The following is a 24,256-nucleotide window of genomic DNA, read 5'->3' on the forward strand; positions in this document are numbered from 1 at the left end:
ACTAATATGGCTATCACTATACGGCTAGAAAAAATAATGGTTTGGGTTTGGTTTTCTCCTGCCCCTTCATGAAAAAGAAAAAGAAAAAGAAAAAGAAAAAGAAAAAGAAAAAGAAAAAGAAAAAGAAAAAGAAAAAGAAAAAGAAAAAGAAAAAGAAAAAGAAAAAGAAAAAGAAAAAGGAGAAGAGAAGAGAATCCCCCATTTAAACAAAAGATTCCCTTTCCTCAACTGTTTTAGAAATGCCTGTTTCAGGGTGCCTAGGTGGCTCAGTCACTTAGGTGTCCAACTCTTGGTTTCGGCTCAGGTAATGATCTCACAGGTAATGGGGATCCAGGATCAGAAGGGAGTCTGCCTGGGGATTCTTTCCCTCTGCCTCTACCCCGTTTCACGTTCGCGTTCTTACTCTAAAAATGAATAAATCGTTGAGAAACAAAAATGCCTATTTTTTTCCCACTATTTACAACACTGTGTATTTTCAATAATCTTAATTTGAATTGCTATCATCAGAGATAAGAAACCAAACCATATATGTATAACTTTGAACAGTTACTTTTAGCTGTATATTACAAATTTCATTGTTTTCTATTTTTTCCTTTGTCTTCCATCTACATAATCTCTTTGCCATATCACCTATGTGACAGGGCACTTAGTCACTGTGTGGGCTTGGCTACTACAAGGACTATAAAGCACAAAGCTGCATCTCAGCAGCTTTAGAATTTGTACATTTTCCTTTGCCTTCAAATTCCAATGTCTTCAATTCAAACCTCTAATGAGCACCTCTGTGACTAAAATTATAACCTGGGCTAGTAAGGTTGTGCTACAGTAACAATCCCAAAATTTCAACAGAAATATGTATTTCTCACTAATTTTACATGTCCTGGGGTACCTGAGTGGCTCAGTCAGTTAAGTGTCTGCCCGCAGCTCATGTCATGATCCCAGGGTCCTGAAATCAGGCCCCACGTCGAGCATCCTGCTCCTTGGGGAGCCTGCTTCTCCCTCTCCCTTGGCCTGCTACTCTCCCTAGCTTGTGCTCTGTCAAATGAATAAATAAAATCTTTAAAAAAAATTTTTTTTTACATGTCCAATTCAGGTTGACAGAGGGGGATCTGTTCATCAGTCCCTCAGAAACCTAAACTCTATTTGATACATGCTTCCAAGACTGCCTTGACAAGGAAGGTAAAAGGAAATGTGGTAAATCACATCCTGCTTTTTTAAACTTCCATTCACGTTTTACTGGCCATAATAAACACATGGCCATGCCCAACCTCAACATGACAGGAAAAGTCAAGAAAAAAGAACTGGACTATTTATGAAGAATCCTAACTCCCAAGTCCCCTTGATGGTCAAACATTCAGTTTATCCTCCTTCCTACAAGTGAAATACACCTGTACCCTCCGTGCGGAAGATAACATGAAAATCCCATTTAGTTTACAGCATCAAGTTCAAAAACCAGGATCTGTGGATGATATGGAAATAACCTATCATGTCCAGATGTGGCCTGTCTTAACAGAAACCTATTTACTAAAACAAGCTTTCTACCTCACCACACATACAAAATATACAATTATACATACATATAGACAGACATACTTATGAGGGAACGAACTATAGCCATAAAAACGAGGTCAGTATAACCGTTCAAAAACACTCCTGTTCAAAAGAGGGGCAACAGGAGACTCAAGAGTCAGTGGTTCATGGTAATTCATAAACCCTGCTGAACACACAGAGGGCAGGGTACGCTCTGAGTGATAACTAGGAGTTTCTCAGTACAGTGTTCTCTGTGCTTCTTACTTAGCTCTACCCTCCAGTGTAGAGGTTTATCCTTGTCTGTTATCCTCCTCATGACAAGTACAGTGGACACAGAGCATGCCTCCTCAACTAAACAGAATTCTCAGCCTGCTGGTAGAAGGTTGGGGGCAGGGACCAAGAACATTAAATCTCAATTCGTTCTAATTGTTTCACACTTCTTTCAGGCTTGTGGTTTCTTTGGCTCTGTAAGTCCCTGAAAAACTTACAAGGCTTCTTACCTTTTTGATTCTAGCCATTTCTAAGTGCCAATATATAGACCACAGCTTTTTTTTCTAGATACATCTCTTAGACTGACTAGGTTTGTTTCCTGTCACATGAGGCTGTGTCTATTTCTCTCTACTTAATTTTGAGTACCATGGGCTTACTTCTACCTGGCTTTAGTAGGGAATCCATACCATTATTAGTCTTTTTACCCTAAACAAAATGAATTCGTAGACCGTTACTCTGAGTCACCTTAATCCATTCAGATATTTTCACAATGAATCATGGTCATAACCTTGTTTCGATCCTTGCCATTAGACAGTTCTAATTATCTTCTCAAAAGGCTTCTCGGTTTCATCTCTTACAGAATGAAGCTGAAAAGCAGTTGCTTCTTCCTATCCTATAAATCCCAAATATCTGACCTCTGTATAGATTCTCATTCCTACTTGCCAATCAACCAATCATTTTCTAGCTCATTTCCTCTATCTTGTCTAATTGAGCCAACAGCAATTAAAATACAATTGTTTTAGGCAGCCTGGGTGGCTCAGCAGTTTAGCGCCGCCTTTGGCCCAGGGGATCCTGGAGACCTTGGATGAGTCTCACGTCAGGCTCCCTGCATGGAGCCTGCTTCTCCCTCTGCCGGTGTCTCTGCCTCTCTGTCTCTGTGTCTCTCATGAATAAATAAATAAAATCTTTAAACACACACACACACCATTGTTTTCCAACTTCATTTCCTAAAACTACAAACGCAAGTTACTGCAGGCAAGTTTTTACCAGATGCTTCTCTGCATTGCATCTTCCCAGTCTCTAATGTCAGTTTCCTTGCTGCCTGATTCTTGAACCAAGGTAGCCACATTTGAGGATTTTTTGTTAGGGTACCCTATGTATATCCTACTGTTACTAACTTTTATTTTAGTCAGGATAGGCTACATAGGTGCTGCCCAACAGGAACATAATACAAGTCACATATGTAAGTCTAAGTTTTCTAAAAGCCACACATAAAAAACTTTTAAAAAGTGGAATCAATTTTAATAATATTTTAATATATGCAAAATACCCAAAATAATTAATTTCAACCTGCAAGTAGTATAGAAATTATTGAGACATTTTACAATCTTATTTTTCTTCTATACTAAATCTTCAAGTCCAGTTTGTATTTCACACTTAATCACATCAGAACTGAGTCTATCCACAATTTAAGTGCTTAACTGCCTCAAGGTGCTATAGCTACCATATTATATATGCAGGGCAAAATTAAGTTGTAGTAGCAAGCAAGCCCTGAAATCTCAGTGGTCTTTTTATTCATGTCCACCACAAGTCAGCTAAGGGTTTACTGCATGCTTTCTTCACTTAGGGATCAAGGCTACTAGAGTACTCACTATGGTATATTTCATCTCTACTACCAACAGTCGTTTCAACCTAGAACTATGAATTCAATCCATTAAAACTGCTTTCCCTTTGCTTCCCCCACATCAGTTTCCCTTCCCAACTCTGCCAATGATACGATCTTTTTTAAAACAAAGGACTAATCTTTTCTTTCCAACAGCTAATCGACAAATCCTATGATTTGTTTTTTGAGATGTCTAGCATTCTACTTCCTTACCTTATTCCTGCATAACTAAAATAGCTTCCTACCTTCTTCAGTGCTAATTCCTTCCTTATTCCAATCTATTCATGAAGTCTTCCAAGAATTGATTAACTCATGTTATTCATCTGTTCAAAAACCTTCAAGGGCTCCGTATGTTAAAAATATTAAAATCCTCACCAGTAGTATAGTTAGTGCTCCCCAGTCTTACCCAAATGTGCCCTATCAGCCACCAGTCCCCAAACAACATTTAAGCCCTCTATTCATGCTATTACAGTATTTCCCAAAGTGTTCCTTGCAACTAACTCATCAAAATACTAATCTCTTGAGATATATAATCTAAAAAAGAAAAAGGATGCTGCTTTCCTTCCTTAGAGGTTTATTTTCCACAAGATTGCTCAGAAATTTTATATGCTAATTTTCATAACTTATTCAATAATATATAATATCTCACAAACCAATTTTGAGAAAATGCTGGGCTACTAAACTGTCTCCTGGATAGGCTACCTCTATTCTCATCTACATTGCTTTTTGCCTTGTTAGTATGTCTCTACCCTTCATCTCTCTTACCTATACAAATTAGATTCCTCCACAGAAGTTATCCCTTCTCTACAAGGTCTTTGCTGACAATTGGAGCCCTCTTTGAACATCTACAAAATTATCTGTATCACGCGATCAGTAACATTACATTGATTTATATTCTCAATTGCACATAGGCATACATTATTAGCTTGTTTCATGTGTCTGATTTAAATACCCCCAACAAATCTATAAGCTTCTTGGAAATATGAAAATGTGCAACCTTCTCTTACCACATAATATCCCAAAAAAATGGTATTTAACTTATTTACTAAATACAGTTCCACTCTAAGAAACTTGCTGAACTCCTCTCTCCTCTCAAACTCTTGAGCTTTAGTTACTATTCCTTGGGCAGAATTTAAGCACCAAGAGCATTTCTCTCTCTCTCTCTCTAAGATTTATTTTAGGGAGCGAGCAAGGGCATGAGCTGGAGGGGTAAGGGCAGAGGGAGAGAGAATCTCAAGCAGATTCCACTCTAAGTATGGAGCCCAACACAGGGTCTGATCTCACAACCCTGAGATTACAATCTGGGCTGAAACTAAGAGTCAGACACTTAACCAATTGTACCACCCAAGTGCCCCAACAAAAGCATTTATAAAAATATATCTAGTTTTCCTCCTTCGCCTATAAGAAAGAAACAAGAATACTTCATTGTAGTTTAGTATGACTGGCTATTCTCTAAAATTTACCAATTATCTTCTCATGTTGAAGGGAAGCAGGGAAATAAGACTCAATAGTCAAAATCCATCTTCAAGGTTTTCATAGAACCATATAACTTCTTGACACGTATGAAACTACTAAGTATTTCTCACATCCTGTCCAAGCTGTTATTATGAATAAGGCTCACTAACTCAATCATGGGATTCTTGATACGAAAATTAAAGTCCGATTTCTTTAATAAACAAAACAAAACAAAAAACCCAACACAACTCAGCCATCCAAAATGTCCCCTAAATCAAAAACAGGAGAGAAGAGACCTGAATTTCCAAAAGCTTTTTAGTAAAGAAACCTCAGATTTCTAACAAAATCAGAACAATATAATAAACCCCAATGTACCCATCATCCAATGTCAACAACCAACTCTAGGACAATTCCATTTATCTATACCCACACTGCCTCCATATTTATTTGAAACAAACCCCAAACAGAATATTTCATCCATAAACACTTCGGTATGTATTGCTCAAAGGTACAGAACTTACATTTTTAAAATCTTTTCCCATGTTATTCTTAAAATACACAAGACCTACAGTGTTAAAAAAAAAAAAAAAAAAGACATAAAAGTCATTTAATTCTTAACTGCCTCAAAATCAGGCACTACTAAATCTAAAATTCCTTTTGCTCCTCTTGGCTTCCCCCCGCCCACAGGTTTATAGGTTGGTTTCTGAAACATATTTCTAAATGTCAAAGTCTTTGAACAGCTACACATTTAACAAAATCACACAACTCAGAGTGGTATGAAATAAAGTACCCTGCATCCCAAACATCTGAACAAAGTTAATTATTTCAGAAGAAAATAGGTAAAATTTACCTTATATATTACCACACGAGTCTATGTTTATTCTGTATTACTGATATTTTTTCATTTACTCATTCTCTAAAGCAGATATAGAAATGAATAAGGAATGAGTAAGAAATGACTGAATTCCAAAAGAAGATAAACATATTAACCATAATACAAAAACAAAGGAAATAGGGTGATATTAAACAGTAATTTAAAGGAGGCAAGAGTCGGAAAAGGCTTTGGAAGCATCTAAGGTAAGCCTTTAATGATGTCAACCAGAAGGTTAATCCTCTCTGCTCCTGAAGTACTACAGTTCAATGTTTGTACACCACTGCTATGTTATGTTACATTCCTCTATATGTCTGCTAACCTAATGGTTCTCAAAGGGAAGAGGGGGGAGTTTTGCCTTCCTGGGGGCCTTTGACAAGGTCTCAGGCCATTTTTTATTGTCATGACCATAAGGCAGGGAATGCTACTAGGACCTAGTGGGTAGAAATGAGGGATGTTACTTAACATCCCAAAATCTACAGAAGACTCCCACAACAATCATCAGGCCCAAAGTATCAATGATGTAGAAATTGAGAAACCCTGGTCCAATCTGTTAGATTATTAACAACTTTAAGTGTATCTTTGTATCCCCAGTATCTGGCACAGCAGGAAATCTCTAAGTATCTGTGAACTCAACAGACTTCAATTTAAAGGCAATGGAGGGGCACCTGGGTGGCTCAGTGGTTGAGCATCTGTCTTTGGCTCAGAGTGTGATCTTGGGGTTCTAGGATCGAGTTCCACCATCAGGCTCCCCAAGAGGGAGCCTGCTTCTCTCTCTGCCTTTGTCTCTCATGATTAAATAAATTTTTTAAATCTTTAAAAATTCTAAAAAAAAATAAAATACTAAAAAAATAAAATAAAGGCAATAGAGTACAATCTACATGATCAATTATACCTCAATACGGTTGAAATAAAAAAAATAAAGGCAAGAGAAAAGTCAGTGAAGATTTTAAGGAAAGCAACAGTATGACCTGTGTTTAGGAAAGAGAACTGATGTAAAGCATATATTAAAACAATTTTAAGTATCTTCCAAAATTTGAAATCCATATACTGTAATCTCTAATCCAGGAATTTTGCTTCTAGATATAGATCTTTCAGATTTCAGATATATATACTTTCTCTAAGGGTAAAAAGAATCACGTGTATAAGGATATTCACAGCAGTACTGGTTGAAGTATGATTGAAAATAAATACCCATCAATAAGGATCTTATTAAATAAATGACAAGATATTTGTTCAAAAGAATACTGTTGCTGCCATTGGTAAGAATTTAAGAGCTTTATACCTATAATATTAAGAGATTCAACATAAAAATTTCAAATGCAAAAGCATGGTACAATTCCAAGAATGGCAGAGAAAATATAGGTATGTTAATGCTTGTACATGTATCCTTCCACTAGAGATATTCCATACATTGGAAAAAAATGGTTTTATCTATACTTCAATAATAAATTTAGAACTGGTAATGATGGCTGCCTCTAGGGTAGGGAACTGGAGGATTAAGGAGGGAAGGAAACCAACTTTTTAATAATTATCCTTTTATACTTTCTGAATTTGTGCCTTATGCAGATATTGCTTATTCAAGAAATACATTTTTTAAAAAGAATTTTATATGCATTGGGGAAAGACTGAAGCACAGAAAAAAGATTAAATGTTATAAATAGCCTAGAACAGTAAAAGCCAGACTAACAATATGAGAACGGAGAGAAAGAATAGATCACAAAAATATGGCAGAGATAAAACCAAAAGGACTTAGAACTTTCTACAAGGAAACAGAAGAGTTAACCCTGAACCAACATCCAAGCTGCTAAAGGTCCTGGAGAAAAACACACAAAGTGCTAATTATTAGGTGGGTACCCAATGAACCCTGCAACTCCATATTTCATCAGTCATTTTACTTTCCAACTCTCTGAGATGACCATTTCATATCTTCTTCCTTCTTAAATTTCTATCACCTAACCTCCTCACCCACCTCAGCTTGTTTTATTACGAAAGAAAATTAGAAGTAATACAACAAGAATTACCTTATGCTCCAACCAACAAAGTTCTGTCTTATGCCCTTCATGTTAAAATATGATTATCCCTACTTTTATCAGTGGCCAACCCCTATCTATATCCATGTCCTATACTTCATCTGGCTTGCCCTCTTAAAAATTTTCCTCTAGGGGGGTGTCTGGGTGGCTCAGCAGTTGAGTGTCTGCCTTCAGCTCAGGGTGGGATCCCGTAGTCCCGGGATCGAGTCCCACATCGGGCTCCCTGCATGGAGCTTGCTTCTCCCTCTGCTTCTCTCTCTCTCTCATGAATAAATAAAAATTTTGTAAAAAATCTTTTCCTCTATTATACCTTCTTTATGCATCATCAGTGTCTCACTCTTTATTGAGACATTCACATGAACATCTCAACCTCAAGTCCACCTCCAGCTACCATCTATTTCAAAATTCCTCTTAACAAAAAAACCTTTAAAATATTAGTCTGTAATTACTATCACTACTTCCTCTTCCCTTAATCTCCTTTTCAGTCATTCTATTTGGGCCTTCCTCACCAGTCCTCCACTGAAATCTCTTGTCACCAACAACCAGAATCCCTTTTCTCTTACTTCTCATATACGCTCCACAATATGCAATATTAAGAACTCTCTCCTCCATTCTTAAGCAGTTTATTCACTTGGCTTCCTGGATATCACTCTCTCCTGGAAGTTACTTCTATTTCCTTTGCTGGCACCTCCTCTAATTCTTGCCCCCTTAATGCTGAAATGCATGGGATTCAGCTCCAAAGATTTCCCTGAATTTTGGCTGTTTTAAGATACAGTTACTGAATTTCTATCTGGTTCTTTTCAAATCTGCTAAGTCATTTTTGTTACAGTCTCCATCGCTGTTAAAAAGTGCTCAAGCTTGGCTTTAATCTCCTAGACCATAGTAAACAGTTTGTGTAGTCTATGTTTGAGAATTCTATCATCTAGAGTTCCAACAAATCTTATTTGTCTTTCTGTCTCATCTCCTCGTATGTCCAGTTACCTTTGATTCTGTGATAGTATATTTGAAAAATCTAGAAAAATAATTCAGAGCTCAGAATGACATTATATTCCAATCCCTTCTCTAGCTATATTCTTTCCTCTACTACATTATTAATTCTCAACCCAACTGCACTTCAAAATCACTTGGGGACTTTTAAAATAGATCTTTCCTAAACCTCACACAAGGCAATTAAATTAGAATTGGGAGAAAGGTGAACAAAAGTTGTTGGCATTTTTTTAAAAGTTCCCTGTGAAAGCTTACCAAGCAATCAAATAAGATTTCATCCTATCCTATCTACATTAATGACTCCCAAAATTTTACCTCTAGCCCAACATAGTATCCAACTCTTTACCTAAATTATCCACCTGAGTATCTAATAAGCATTTTATATTTAACAAAGCCAAAACAGAAGTCCTAATCCTCCCTTTACTCCATGCTTCCCCAGACTTTATTAGTAGCCTAGCCAAATTCAGTACAGTATCTTCTTTTGCCTAGATTATTGCACTAGCTTCCTGCTGACTTCTGCCACTCCAACTCCCACTCACCCCATCCCCATTTGCCACAGGGATCTCTGCCAGAGAGATCTTTTCAAAACATAAATGATATCCATAAAATTCCATACTCAAAAATCCTCCAATGTTTTCCTATTAAAAAGATAAATGGGGTGCCTGGCTGGCTCAGTTGATAGAACATGGGACTCATGATCTCAAAGTAGTAAATCTGAACCCCACATTGGGTGTAGTAGAGAGAACTTAAAAATAAAATCTTTAAGGGGCACCTGGGCAGCACAATCAATTGAGCATCTGACTCCGGTTTCAGTTCAGGTTATGATCTCATCAGGATCGTGAGATCGAGCCCGTGCTTATAGTGGAGTCGGCTTGGGACTCTCTTTCCCTCTGCCCCTCCCTACAGCTAGCTCCCTCTGGAATAAATAAATCTTAAATTAATAAAATCTTTTAAAAAAAGAGATAAATAAAAACCCAAAAAGCTTACCATGGCCTATATCATCTGGCCCCTGTCTACTTCCAATCTCATCTTCCAATACCTTTCATTCACTGAACTCCAACTATCTTCATTCCTTCTTGCAGAAATACTCTTTCCCCTAGATCTCAATGACAGTCTCCTTTCTTAATGTTCAGATCTGTACTTCAATTCCATTTCCTGATAAGGACGTATTTCCTAACCATCCTACCTAAAATAACCACCATCCTTCAAAGCTCAGAATGAGCTTTTTCCATGCTCTCTAACTATTCCAAAAACATACTTTATTTTCTTCATAACATTAATTATCTAAAATTACTGTTTGCTATTCGTCTTCATCCACTAAAACACAAAATTCATGAGAGTGAGGACTTTGTCTCTTTACTGTTGCAAAGAACCTAAAAAACACTACCTGGAATACTTTAGCACACCCTCAAAGATCTGTTGACTGAATGAATGATGATAAACTGCTCTCATCTAGGTTGCTGGGAGAATGTTACTATTCATCAGAGAAGAATTTAGGAGATTTAAGAAAAGCATCACACATCAAATACACTCATAAAATAAAGTTGGATACAAAAACTATCCCAAGAACCACTAAAATGACCCAAGTATTTTAGAGAATAGCTTTAATAAAGTTATTCTTAGATTATAAATAATACATTGTAGATCTATGTATCACCGAAAGCACGAAACCTAAACACGTGACAACAGAGGATCAGTTAAATCATGGAACATCCATACAAAAGCACTTAGTAATGAAACCAAATAATCATGTAGGGAACTACTGTGGGAAAACACACACAATACATTGTTTGAAAAAAAAAGTTACAAGGCTGTTATGTATAGAACTCCAATTTTATCAAAACACTTTATAGTATATAATATATACATAAAGACTAGAAGATTATATATAGCAGAATACTAGCAAATAATTTACCAATTTTACTAGCTGTGGTATTAGTAGTATGTTTTTTCCTGTTTCCTTTTCAGAGCTGTCCTGAATTTCTGTATCTAGGACTCTTTTTCTTTGCTACATTTCTTCTTTTTTATTTTCTTTTGGACTGATAATTTTCTATTGGATTGACAATTTCCTACCTCTGGTCCCAATTTATAAGTTAAAAATTGCATTTTTATTCTCTTAATAGTAACTTACACCAAAATTTAAATTTCTGCAAAAAAATGTAAAACTATTCTCTATAGGGGCACCTGGGTGGCTCAGTCAGTTAAGCATCTGCCTTTGACTCGGTTCATGATTGGGTCCTGGGATCAAGCCCCATGTTGGGCTCCTTGCTCAGTGGGGAGTTTGTTTCTCCCTCTCCTCCACACTTGTGCTCTCTCTCGCTGTCCCTGTCTCTGTCTCAAATATAAATAAAATCTTTAAAAACAAAAAAACCCTATTCTCTATAAAGATGATCCTAAAAATGAAAGGACCTTTACCCATACCTGAATTCCTTTGTTTTCATGATTAGCATTCCATTTCTTTTTCAATATAAACAGTAACTACCAAAAATAACAGCTATGTATTAAAACACAAATAAGGGGGATCCCTGGGTGGCGCAGCGGTTTGGCACCTGCCTTCGACCCGGGGCGCGATCCTGGAGACCCGGGATCGAATCCCACGTCAGGCTCCCGGTGAATGGAGCCTGTTTCTCCCTCTGCCTGTGTCTCTGCCTCTCTCTCTGTTGTCTATCATGAATAAATAAATAAATAAAATCTTTAAAAAAAAAAAAAACACAAATGATAAAATATGAGTTCATCATAATGATATTCCAAAAAAAAAAGAGAATCTCTGATAGAAGTTAGGACACCAACTCACTCCAAAAACATAAATAAAAGGAATGAATTTAATAATTTATCCTGCCTTTCTTGTACAAACTGTACTTGTGAGTAACCAAATAGCTAATGAGGTAAAGTTTTTTATGGGACAATCAAAGCTGTAACACAAAAGGATTCAGAAAATTAGAAAAATCATTATTTTACAAACCTTAATGAAGTAATGAATACAAATGACAATGAAAAGCTGCTAAAACCATTAGTTGAGAGGCAGAGTTGGAGGCACATCAACCAACAAACTATACTATCTGTGTTTGAATCCTAATGAACAAACGCTAAAAAGGCCTTTAAAGGTTTTTTTATTACTGAGTATAATTGACAAACATTCTTACAGTAGTTTCAGGTGTACAGAATATTGATTTGACAATTCTACACATTATTCAATGCTCATCACAATAAATGGATCTTACACCATATGTTATTACAATATTACTTTTTATATACTCCCTATGCTGTACTTTCATATCTGTGGCTTACTTATTTTATAACTGGAAGTCTGTTACCTCTTAATCCCCTTCAACTATTAAAAAGACTCTTTTTAATCAATTGGGGAAAACTAAACATTGTGAAGATGCTAGGTAATATTACAAAACTACTAGAAATTTAGAATATAGTAAATAATGGTACTGTGCTTTTATTTTTAAAAATCCTTATTCATTAGAGCAGTTATCACTTTAACTTAAAAATTACTGAGGAAGATGTCAAGGAACTTTTGTGTGAGTTATACATAGGACAGGGAGAGAGGAATGGCTATGAAGTGACACATGGAAACTGGTAGGAGCGATGAAATGACACTATACCATGAGTACAATGGCGATTACATAAGTGTGTGAGTTATCAACATGTGCAGAATTATGCATTAAAAAGGATGAATTTTACTGCATGTAAATTACGTTTTCTATAAAAAACAGGAAAGCTTGTTTAAAAATTTGAGGACCTCAAAGGCCCTTTATTTATGTAAGTAAATATATAAATATATATATATATCCATATTGCCGTATTAAGAATCAAAATGGAGAAAAATTTTAAAGCTGCATGTAATAATTTTAAGGGCAGCCCCAGTGGCGCAGCGGTTTAGCGCCGCTTGCAGCCCAGGGTGTGATCCTGGGAGACCCTGGATCGAGTCCCACGTCAGGCTCTCTGTATGATGCCTGCTTCTCCCTCTGCCTGTGTCTCTGCCTCTCTCTCTGTCTCTATGAATAAATAAATAAAATCTTTAAAAAAATAAAACAAAATAAAAAATAAAATAAAATAAACTCATTAAATGTTAACAACACTTTGATGGAAAATAGATTTTCAAAAAAGTTAGTAAAAACAGTATGAAGTTTTCACAAATCTCTTTAATATCTAGCTTATTGGGAAACAACTAGATCCTCCCATCAGCTTCTGCATTCAATCTGTTTTGTTGCCACACATCGTGAAACTCCATTGTATACTGCATGTGAAGAATAAAAAAGGCAAATAACACCTTAGTATTATGATAAAAATAGCTTTGATCTCACAGACCCCCATTAAAAGGGTACCAGGAACTCCCAGACCACACATTGAGCACTCCATCAGTATTTTTGGGCAAAATTATACAATTCTGAAATTTTACTTTAAAATACTCCAAAATAAAAAAATAATAATAAAAATAAATAAAATAAAATAAAAAATAAAATAAAATAAAATACCCCAAAACAGGGACACCTGTGTGGCTGTCAGTTGATCTCAGGGCCATGGGCTCCAATCCCATAGCAGGTGCCATACTCAGCAAGGACTCTGCTTGAGATCCTCTCCCTTTCCCTCTCCCTCCCCCTCTGCCCCTCTCCCTGCAAGCACACACTCTATAAAAAATAAATACAATCTTTAAAAATAAATAAATAAAATATTCCAGCAAGAATAAAATTTTAAGTGGCAGAAATCGAGGAAACAAGCAGGAAAGAATACTGATAAATGTTGAAGCTGGAAGGTGATTACATTAAGGTTCATTATACATAGTATAATGAACTTTTATGTACTTTTAAAATTTCCTATAACTTTTAATGTTACAAGTACTTTATTGTCAGTTAAACTGTTAATTTTTTAGCCACTTCTGTGATCACTATTATTTCCTCATTTCCCCACGTAGTTCCTCTGAAACTGTATTTCCACTTAATCCTTCAGTAGTTAGTTTAATAAGGGTCTTTGAATAGTAAACTCTCAGGCCCTGAATATTTAAAATGTCTTCATTACATCCTATCTCCAGTAGAAGTTTAACTGCATATAGAATTCTTGGCTGCTGGTTATTTTCTGTTGGTACTGTAAAGATAATACGCCAACTTTTGGGATCTGTGTGGCTGATGACAAATTTGTAGGTCTGTGATTTCTTTGTAAATAATCTTTCCTTCCTGCCAAATTTACCTTTCTCCATAACTTTAGTATAAGTCAGGGGTGACTTATTTTTGTCTTATTTTGATTTAAAAAAAAAGATTTAATCTTTAAGATTAAAAATCTTAATATTTGAAGTAAAATTTTCATCTGCAGACTGTATTTCTACACAAGAAAATTCTCAACCATTATCTCAACAAATACTACTTCTCCTGGCATTCACTCCATTCTCTATAAAATTCCTACATTGGTGGCTCTCAATCTTTTCAAGTCTCTTAACTGCTCATTATCTCTATGCTGTATTTTGGGGAAATTCCTTAGTGTATTACTATTGACTTACTCTTTTTGTAGGTCTAGCCTAAAAGTTGTCCTATTTCCTCTGACTCCCAACCCCTCCACAAATTTCTCTATTTCATCTAAAGACAATGTTGACAAGACACACCACTACCAGTAAAAAAGAAAGAGCATATTGTCAGTTAAACACTGACATGCCATAGATCATAAGATGTACTCCAACTTCAGAAATATTCAAATGTTCAACAAGGTGTGTTTTAGAAGCAATGAAACGTTTCTCATTTCTAGGATTTCTGATTGTTTCTTTTACATATCTACCCTTGTTTCACAACTTCTTTTCTAAAAGTGCTACATTTATCTCATTGATAATTACAAAAACATACTAATTTTAAATTAAACTCTTCAATAGATTGTTCTTTCTTTAATATGACATAAATTCATTTTGAAATTGTTGATTTTATTAGCTATCTGTCATAGATTCTGCATTTATCATGTATTTTGGAATTTTGGTTTTCAGGCTTATCCTGAGTAAAATTTTTCTCTCTGTATCACATCTCCATGTCTGGAATTTCTGCAAGTACTTCCACTAAGTCTCTCTGGCCCCAGCACAGACCCAGGTCTTGCAATGGCTTTAAAGAAAATACTGGAGATACCACAAACCCAGACACTGAGCTAACAGTTCAGTGGTTCAGATCGGTTCAGATGCTGATCACAGACTGTGTTCCTGTCCTATTTTCTTGGGTCCTCTTCTCGTTTCTGTAAGTGTACAGCTTCATTTAAGCCATACCTTGGAGTAGCAGAGAGCAACATCACTCTTGTTTTTTTAAGCTCCCCTTTAACAAAAAAGGAGCCCTACTTCAGCTTCATTTTAAGCAGTGAATCTGATCCTTGGCTCTTCCTCATGTGGGGTTACTTTTACCTTTTTAATAAATAATTAAATAAGATATAATTCCAGACCTAAGTACTCAGCAGGTATGTTCCTCCTATTAAAAAATATATCTAACTAAAAATTAAGCAGGTAAAGAAATAAATAGACAATAGAATTATATTAAAAAGCATATATGAGGGATCCCTGGGTGGCTCCGCGGTTTGGCGCCTGCCTTTGCCCCAGGGCATGATCCTGGATATCCCATCATATCCCATGATCCGGGATAGAGTCCCACATCAGGCTCCCTGTGTGGAGCCTGCTTCTCTCTCTGCCTCTCTCTCTCTCTCTTCTCTCTCTGCTTCTTCTCTCTCTTCTCTCTCTGTGTCTCTGCCTCTCTCTCTCTCTCTCTCTCTCATGAATAAATAAATAAAACCTTTAAAAAAAAAAAAAACCAAAAAAAAAGCATATATGACACCAAGTTTATTCCTGAGATTAGAGATTTCCACTTTCTACATTAAAATTTCCAGATTTTTATTCTCCATACCAAACATGTATTATTTTATAAGCAGATAAAGCAAACTTTCATAAAGTACATAATTATGGTAACACTAGAATGGAATGAACAAAAAACTATGGTTGGAGAAATCAGAATATGAATGATTTTCCCAAACTCTGAAATAAAAATTTAGGCGTTTCCAAAATTTAGTCAAAGACTATGGCATACATATACAGTGTACGGATTCCCAAATGAAGAGTTTAGAATTAGAACAAAGTATGGTATACTGTACAATACCCTAAATAAAATACCTAAATTACCTATTTATACCTAAATAAAAGGTCCTCAAATTATGTTTAATAATAAAACTTTAAGGTCTACATCCAACAATAGCTAGGTTGGTCCTCTATTTGTATAAGAAGGCTAAAAGATTACTTTAAATCATCACAGATCACCGTCATGTCATTCCTTTTCTCCCATTCTTTCTTTAGCTCTAAAAAGACTGTATTTCCACCATACACTCTACTCTTCAAGCAGCAGGTTTGGCCTTTTAGCAATATATGTACATTCCTATAATCAGCCAGTTCTAACATGTGATTCCTTAGACAAAACCAAAATCCATTACCTTTATTTTGTTAGAATCTCCAATAAAAATGTTCCACAATACATTCCCTCGACTTACCATGAAAAAAATACCTAAGACCAGTATCTTTCTCTAAAAAATGAAAAAAAAAAAAAAAAAAAAAAAAACCATATTGATGTAAATTAAACAGAACTCCAAATCAGCATGGTACAGAAAAACAACAACCAAAAAACAAAACCCCAAAACCCCAAAGGCTGATTGCAAAAGCCTTGGGCCAGTTTCCTTCCCTACCCAAACATTAGAATAGTAACAGGATTATTCCAAGAGAGAATTACATTAGATGATATATCTAAAAACACCTAAACAGTAGCTGACACATCTCTCTCCTTTTTGTCCTTAAATACTTGGAACTATAAAGGTTTTTAAAATCCAGCTTTTTGTAATGCTTCCATTCTCTTAATTTTAAAAAGCACAGCTACCAATTAGTCTACAACTATGTAGTTTTCCAAAGGTAATGGGAAATTCCAAACGAGGTTTTTTGCCCTAAAGAAGTAATGATTTCCATAAGCCTTTCTTCCTACCTCAAACACCCGACCAAATTTTAAATATACCAAGTCTTTTTTTTTTTTTTAAGATTTTATTTACTGATTGGTGAGAGAGACAGAGAGAGGCAGAGACATAGGCAGAAGGAGAAGCAGGCCCCCTGCAGGGAGCCCAATGTGGGACTCGATCCCAGGACCCCCGGGGTCACCGCCAGAGCCAAAGGCAGATGCTCAACCCCTGAGCCACCCAGGTGCCCTAAATATGCCCATTCATTCGTTCATTCATTAATAAATAAATAATAAACCCAGTCTTAAAGAATAAATTTGTACTTCTAAAAAGACAAAATCTGGAAGAAGATTAAAATTTGAGAGACTAAGTCTTGGTTTGAACTTTGGGGAAATTTTCTGAAATTTTCTGACTAGAAAATCTTTGGGAAGATTCATAAATCCATACTTTGTCTCTTCCCACCCATTTTCAAATACAAAGCAATGGTAGACAAAGTAAAACTTCAAAATCAGTACTCCAAAACAGCATACATTTCTCACTAAAAAAGAAACAAAATTATAAGCAGTGAATGGGCTTCCAAGGAAAATGGGGGTCTGGTTTCTGAGGGATAAGAGGCACTAACCATACCCATCACCAGGAGAGATCCAGACTCAGACTCACTGCCTTAAACAGGCCGAAGCAGAGGTCATTTTTGTTAAAGGGGAGCTTAAGGAAAACAAAAAGTCAAAGAAACGCCAGTGTCCCAGTAAAAAATCTGTGTCTTCTCATTTATTATGACAATTGTTGCATCGTTTCCATACTTATCAAACACAAAAATTCAAACCAATGATGTAGTAAAAGTTTTAAGCATTTCCTGTGGGCATACAATGCTCTAACACCGACAAAAAAAAATTATTCTTATTTCCTGGTAAAACACGTCCTAGAGTAATTTATCTTGCTTCTTGCCAATTCAAAAGACAGTACACCCAAGAGGCAGTTTTCCTATTACCAAATATTCCCCAAATTAAAATTTCCTGGATTTCATTGCTAAATATGCTATTGTGTACTAAGGCAGCATTTATTCTCATTCTATTCTCATTCTCATTAACTTCTATTTTCTCAAATTTTCTCCTTATTCCTTTAAAATTGGGACAAAATTCATACTTAAGGGCCTTCTGGAGTGCTTCATTATTTTACCCTTTCTTGCCACCATTCAATAAACATTTTTTAAAAGTCCACTTTAGGGGCACCTGGATGGCACAGTGGGTTAAGTGTTGGACTCTTAAATTCGATGCAGGTCATGATCTCAGGGTCATGAGATCGAGCCCCGACTTGCAGAGCCTGCTTAAGATTCTCCCTCTCCCTATGCGCCACTCCCTCTCTCTCTAAAAAACAAAACAAAGTTAAATTTGTAAAGTAAAATTTTAAAAAAATAAAAAGTCTATTTTGTATCTAATTCATACAATGTTGCTATTTTGATAGTATTTTAGAAATAAATCACTGTACTGAAGTATTTGGTGCTTTGTAACAATCTAATTCATAAATCTACCAAATCATAAATAAATCTCCTAAGGATTTTTTTAACACGTATAGCTCTCTCCACAACCTTAATTTTGTTCAAGCTTTAAAAACTAGTTTCTAAAAATATTAGCTGTATCTTCAGAAGTCTGTCATTCTATCAGTATTCTCAACCTTTTTGGTCTCAGAACTCCTTCTAAACTCTCAAGTACTACTGAGGGGTCTCCAAAAGCTTTTGTTCATGTAGATTATATATTTTACTATTTGCCATATTAAAAATTAGAGAAACCGTAATTTTGTTTTCTTTAAAAATAATAAATCCATTGCATGCTAACACAAATTAACATTTTATGAAAAACTATTATTTTCCAAAAATATAAACAAAAGCTTAATAAGAAGAGAGATAACGTTTTACATTTTTGCCAATCTCTTTAAAAATGTCTAGGTTAAAAGAAAACAAGTAGAGTCTCTTATTTTGTTTCTGCATTGTTGGCAGCATGTGGTTTGGGATGAAGCATAGGATGAATATCTAGTCTTACAGAGCTATATTCCTGGAAATGAAGGATTAATTTGATTGCCTTCAGCCAAATATGGGTATTTTTTTATACCACTCCAACCGTGACAAGTGGCAGTTTCTAATAGGTCAGTTGCAGTGTAAAATCTGAAACCACATTGATAAATTTCCACACACCTGTTATTGGTCTATCTCAAACTCTGGATGGATCTTTTTACCCCTACATGATTTTGTTATATGAACTGATATTTGATAATACTGGTTCACTGAGTTATCATACAGATCTTCTAAATGTTGACACATTTCTTTATAATATAGTATCCCCCAAAATCCTATTTATTAGTATCACTATCCTCTCATCAGAAAACTATTTAATTATTAAAAGCTCTCAAGTGCATAGCAGTAGTTTTAAGTTTTCCAAAATTTTAATTTTCACTGGAAAACCCAAATTTTATCATTGGTAGCAAATACTGTCAGGCTTTTTTCCTTTAAGTGATAGATTCAATTTTTTTTTTTTTTTTAGAAAATATTTGCACTAAAAAAAATAAAATATTTGCACTTAAGTACATGAATCTCTCAATAACTATAGTTTGTCAGTTGTTCAAGTAATAAGAGTCGTTCATGAAAATAGCATATAGTTCACCTTGCAACTCCTACAACTGCACAATCCAAAAAAAAAAATTTTTTTAGGACAATCATCTGATTATGGTATGCAGCAGAAATGCTTTTATTAAAGCATACTTCCCATTTTGTCATGATGAATATTACAAAGACAAGCAGCAAGAACAGTAAATCAAAAATACAATGAGATACCACTTCACACCCATTAGAATAACTATAATCAAAAAGACAATTACAAGTGTTGGTAGGGATGTAGAGAAATTCGAACACTCAATGGTGTAGTCTCTTTAGAAAAAGTTTGGCAGTCCCTCAAAACATGAAACACAGTTACCATACAACCCAGCAATTCCACTCCTTAGTATATACCCCAAAGAAAGAAAGACATATTCACACAAGAACTGTCCACAAATGATCACACAGCATTATTCACAATAGCCAAAAAGTAGAAACACAGTCCCTTAACATGTAAATGAATAAAATGTGGTCTATCCATACTATAGCATATTATTCAGCCACAAAAAAAGAAATAAAATACTGACAGACTATAATACAGATCAACCTTGAAAATATTATACTAGACAAAAAAAAAAGACCCCGCAGAATGTATTATTCCACTGATATGAAGTAACAGGCAAATCCAGAACATGCAAACCCAGAGACAGAAAGGAGATTAGTGGTTGCCAGGGGCTAAGGGGAGGAAATGAGGACCGACTGCTGATGGGCAGGGTTTTTTTTGTGGGGTGATGAAAACATTCTAAAATTAGATAGTGGTGATAGCTGTACAAGTCCGTGACTATATAAAAAAAACCACTGAATTATATACTTTAAAGAGTGAATCTTATGGTATGCAAATTATATTTCAGTAAAGCTATTTTTTAAAAAAGGACATGCAGCACTCAAGCGTCGAGATTTAGTAAAAATAACTATTTTGACTGGTTCATCAAGGTCATTCTCTAGTGAAAATGCCATTTTTCTTTAACTGCAAGTACACAGTCATGAAGAATACAACAACTAGTTATACAGTTTGGTACTACATTTCATTTTTGCTAAGACACAAGGCATTTTTAGCCACCATCAGTGAAAATGTCAACACAATGAATAACTTTAGGATTAAGAAAAGTAGTTTAACATCAAGGACCTCTGAGAGGGTCTCAGGGATCCCCCAAGAGTCCACAGACCATGTTTTGATGTTGGGTGCTCTATGCCGTGGCTTCAAAAGGCTCAAATGCAATTAAAGGTTCGCCAAGTACAGATCTGAGGCTTTAGAACAATTTCTATTTTTCTAAGTATAGATGACAAATTTCTCTAAAGAAAAGGTATAATCTCTATGGTGAAGGAATTATTTCAATAAATTAAATTCAACTGTGCTAATGTTAAGAGTTTGGAATCTGATTCAGTGGAAGGTTATATCAGTAGTACAGTCACCACATGAACACAAATAAAAAGGAGGAATGTAAAACTAAGGATTTAGTGCACAACAAAACATTCAATAACATGTTATCTAAATGAACATCAAGGTAATGATGACATCATCTCTTTTAAAACTGTATTATTTAGTTTCTCCTACCATTCAAAGAGTAGACTTCTGAAATTTCTATCCATACTATCAGTAACAACACATCTAGCAGAGTTAAATTTAATGCTCACTACACACTTGGAAGAATAAACTATCACAGAATCAAAGAATTTTAAGTCTGGAAGGTACCCTAGATATAGTTAACTAGTTCAATAACCCCATTTTACATAATGAGAAAACTGAGTTTGCAAGAGAAAAGGTAACCTGGCCACAATCATACAGCTAGCTAGTAGGTGAAACAACATAAACAGTCTTGGCTCCCCGTGCCATGTTTTTACCGTGCCATTCTGACTCCCCAACAAATATAATGCAAAAATATTTAACTCCCATCGTAAGAAGCACAACCAAGACACCTTACCTGACAAATAAAAATTTTGTACTGCTAGACAATATCAATCAGATGTGAAAACAGATATAAAATTAAGAAAAAACTACAAACATAATTTATGGCATAAAGGAGAAATGAATCCTTGACTTCAAAATTTTCAATGAAGAACAATCTGGAAGACACTGTAATGTCTACTTTTCATTCAAACATAGGGAAATGTATCCTCACCTTTAAAGATAGCCAGATACTGAAAACACCTTAAAGCAAAAAACATCCCTATTTGTTAACAATATCACTTAACTTATCTATGGCATGACATGACTTAAGACTCACCTGCAGGACTGTCAGCATTCTCTCCTGGGTGTAGCTGTATACCAGTAGAATCTATAGAGTTTACTGTTACTGTCTGTAGATTTGGCAACTGACCAGTGCTTAGACTAACTGGAGTTGAAGTCAAGGCTCCGCCTGCTGCAACTTGACCAAGCGTGAGTGTCTGAACAGGCGTCAAAGTTATTTGTTGGGCAGCAGTATTCTGTATTTGCAAATTCTGCAAGTTCTGGACCCCTTGTACTTGAAATGTTTGCCAAGTTATCTGTCCAGAAGGGGTCACTGTCTGTGCCTGAATTAAAAAGGTTCCAGGATTCAGCTGCAACTGAAGATTTTGCAAAGCCTGTTGTGATATATTTTGACCACTGGCTTGCACACCATGGATTGTCTGTGGTGTAATACCTTGCACAATTTGGGCTTGACTGGTTGGCTGCTGAGACTCTGGAAGTTGTAGATGTTGTACAACAGGCTGTGCTGTAGAAACCTGAATATTCTGAGCCTGTGTCTCTTCAGAAACAGGCGACTGGATATAATTTCCCTGAAGATCTGAAGAATGGACTTGCCCACTAGAAGTAGTCAAGCTATTTGTGTTCTGTTGTAATATGCCTGTACTATCTATAGTAACAGGCAACTGTGATGAAGAAGATGTTGGCACAAATAAATCTGTATCAGTATTAGTTTCATTAATATCAGGAGAAACCCGCTCACCAGTCCTTTCTGAATTGTCTGAACTATCCATAGCTTGTCCTGTGTTTATCAAATGTCCATCGGCATTAATGCCTGCAGTCATTGTCTGAGAACTGCCCGAGAGTCCCAAAGAATCTAGATCGACACTATTGATTGGTACAAAGGTAATATTTCCTGGCAGACCAAGAGGCACATTAGCAACTACTTGGGTTTGGCCAGGAAAAGATGAACCACCAATTGCAACTCCCTGAACCTGGACTTGACCAGTCTGTGGTATGAGATTCTGGATATTAGCAGGAGGTGTTCCAGAGGCAAGCAAGGTTTGATTAGAGCCAGGAATGATCTGAATTTGGCCACTTTCTTGATTTATTCCCCCATTATCTGAAGAGCCTGTGAAACCGATCTGAACCTGCTGACCATCTGTTGACTGAATCTGTGGTATTACTTGATATTGAACATTGGACACTGTACCATTTGATGAATCTGATCCTGGTGCAACTGAAAATATTTGCTGATTCTGCAAATTCTGAAGGGGAAGGACATACTGCCCACTCGAAGTAGCAGCACTTGGAATCTGTACTAGATTACCAGCTTCATCTTTTATAGTTGTAGGTGTGGCTGACAAAACCTCCCATCGGTTTGGTGCTCCTCCTAACTGTGCAGAAGCCAAATCACCTGTCTGGATAAAGAAAACAAAAAAATGTTGTTATGTGATATATATTTGTGGCATACTTAAACCAGTCCTCAAAAAAAAAATCTAAAAACTGACAGAAATCTTACTATCTGAAATTAAAAGTTCTTTTAATAACATTAAGTTCTCTTAATAACAGTAGACTTCAAATACTGAAACAGTGCTATATAAACTACAAAAATCATTATTTTCAATTTTGTTAGTTACTGCAAAGATAACCCATGCTATCTGAGCAGAAAAAAGATTTCAGAGTATTCTATGTTTTACAAACTGGTCTTCTAATTCCTCAGCTATGATCGATCCCTGATCCATACAATTAAATCAATGAAAGTACAGTGGCTAGAAAAGATTAGGGACAGCTCAAACCAAACATTACCTCAAACACTGAAGAGTTCAAGAAACATATAACCTACTAAAATATATACATCACTAAATTATGTACATTATATTAGTGTACAAAAAAGAAACATAACTAATACAATATTATCAAGTCATCTAAGTTAGAAAAGTTAAGATTTGTGTATTATTGCTATAAACCTTAAGTCAAACTATTAAAGCCACTCATTTATGGCATGTATTATCATCCTCCAGGGCAAACCTTTGAGTAGGGCTATTTCACTAGCAGGCCATCAAATTCTTTACTCTTCCCATGAATTCCCCCCCCCCCCAAAAAAAAAAAAAAAAAAAGATCTTAAAATTTTTTTATTTATTTTTGAGACCTTAAAAATTTTTAACGAGGAAATATTATTGTCCTGTGGCCACACGGTAAAGTCATTCCATCTGAAAGGTTTTTCTAGAACCTAAAAGCTGGTGGATACAGACTATGGTTTTACCTACTTCTCTGGCTTTTCAGTAAAATGATAGACATATACAATGTGCATTCTGTGACATGACCAAATTCTCAGTTATCATCCTCGTATTTTATGGATTAGGCAACACTGGAAAAACACCAACACAGGAAAGCAGAAAACAATGTTAAAGAGTAAAATTTTTTAGGGGAATAAAGTAATGTACACATTGGAACCATCCTTTTAACGCCAAGTACTATGATAGTGATTCATAAGATTGTACCATCTACTCCTCACAACAATCCTATAAGGTAGGTGTTATCACTATCCTCATTTCACAAATGAAAAAACTGAGAAACAAAATCACACAGGTTTCAAATGGTCAAGACAGGATTTAAAACCAGGCCAAGTCTAACTAACCCCAGAAGCCTGGCCTTTAATTCTATACCAAGCTTGTCTCTCACTAAGCCCAAGAGTAAAGGTATGGGGAATGAGACCCTATATGAATTACTCATCCTCAAAATAAAGCCA

The 24,256-nt window shown here is 35.7% G+C and overlaps 1 protein-coding gene across 1 annotated transcript in view; it reads right to left on the reverse strand.

Annotated features, from left to right (window-relative positions):
* The window catches only part of SP3 (Sp3 transcription factor), a 54,993-nt gene that overhangs the window by 22,840 nt on the left and 7,897 nt on the right, over window positions 1-24,256 (reverse strand). The window contains exon 4 of the mRNA XM_038584877.1: window positions 21,566-22,925. Coding sequence (XP_038440805.1) covers window positions 21,566-22,925 — 1,360 coding nt within the window. The remainder of the gene's footprint in view (window positions 1-21,565; window positions 22,926-24,256) is intronic.

Source organism: Canis lupus, chromosome 36 (genome assembly GCF_011100685.1).
Source record: "Canis lupus familiaris isolate Mischka breed German Shepherd chromosome 36, alternate assembly UU_Cfam_GSD_1.0, whole genome shotgun sequence".
Taxonomy (NCBI): Eukaryota; Metazoa; Chordata; class Mammalia; order Carnivora; family Canidae; genus Canis; species Canis lupus.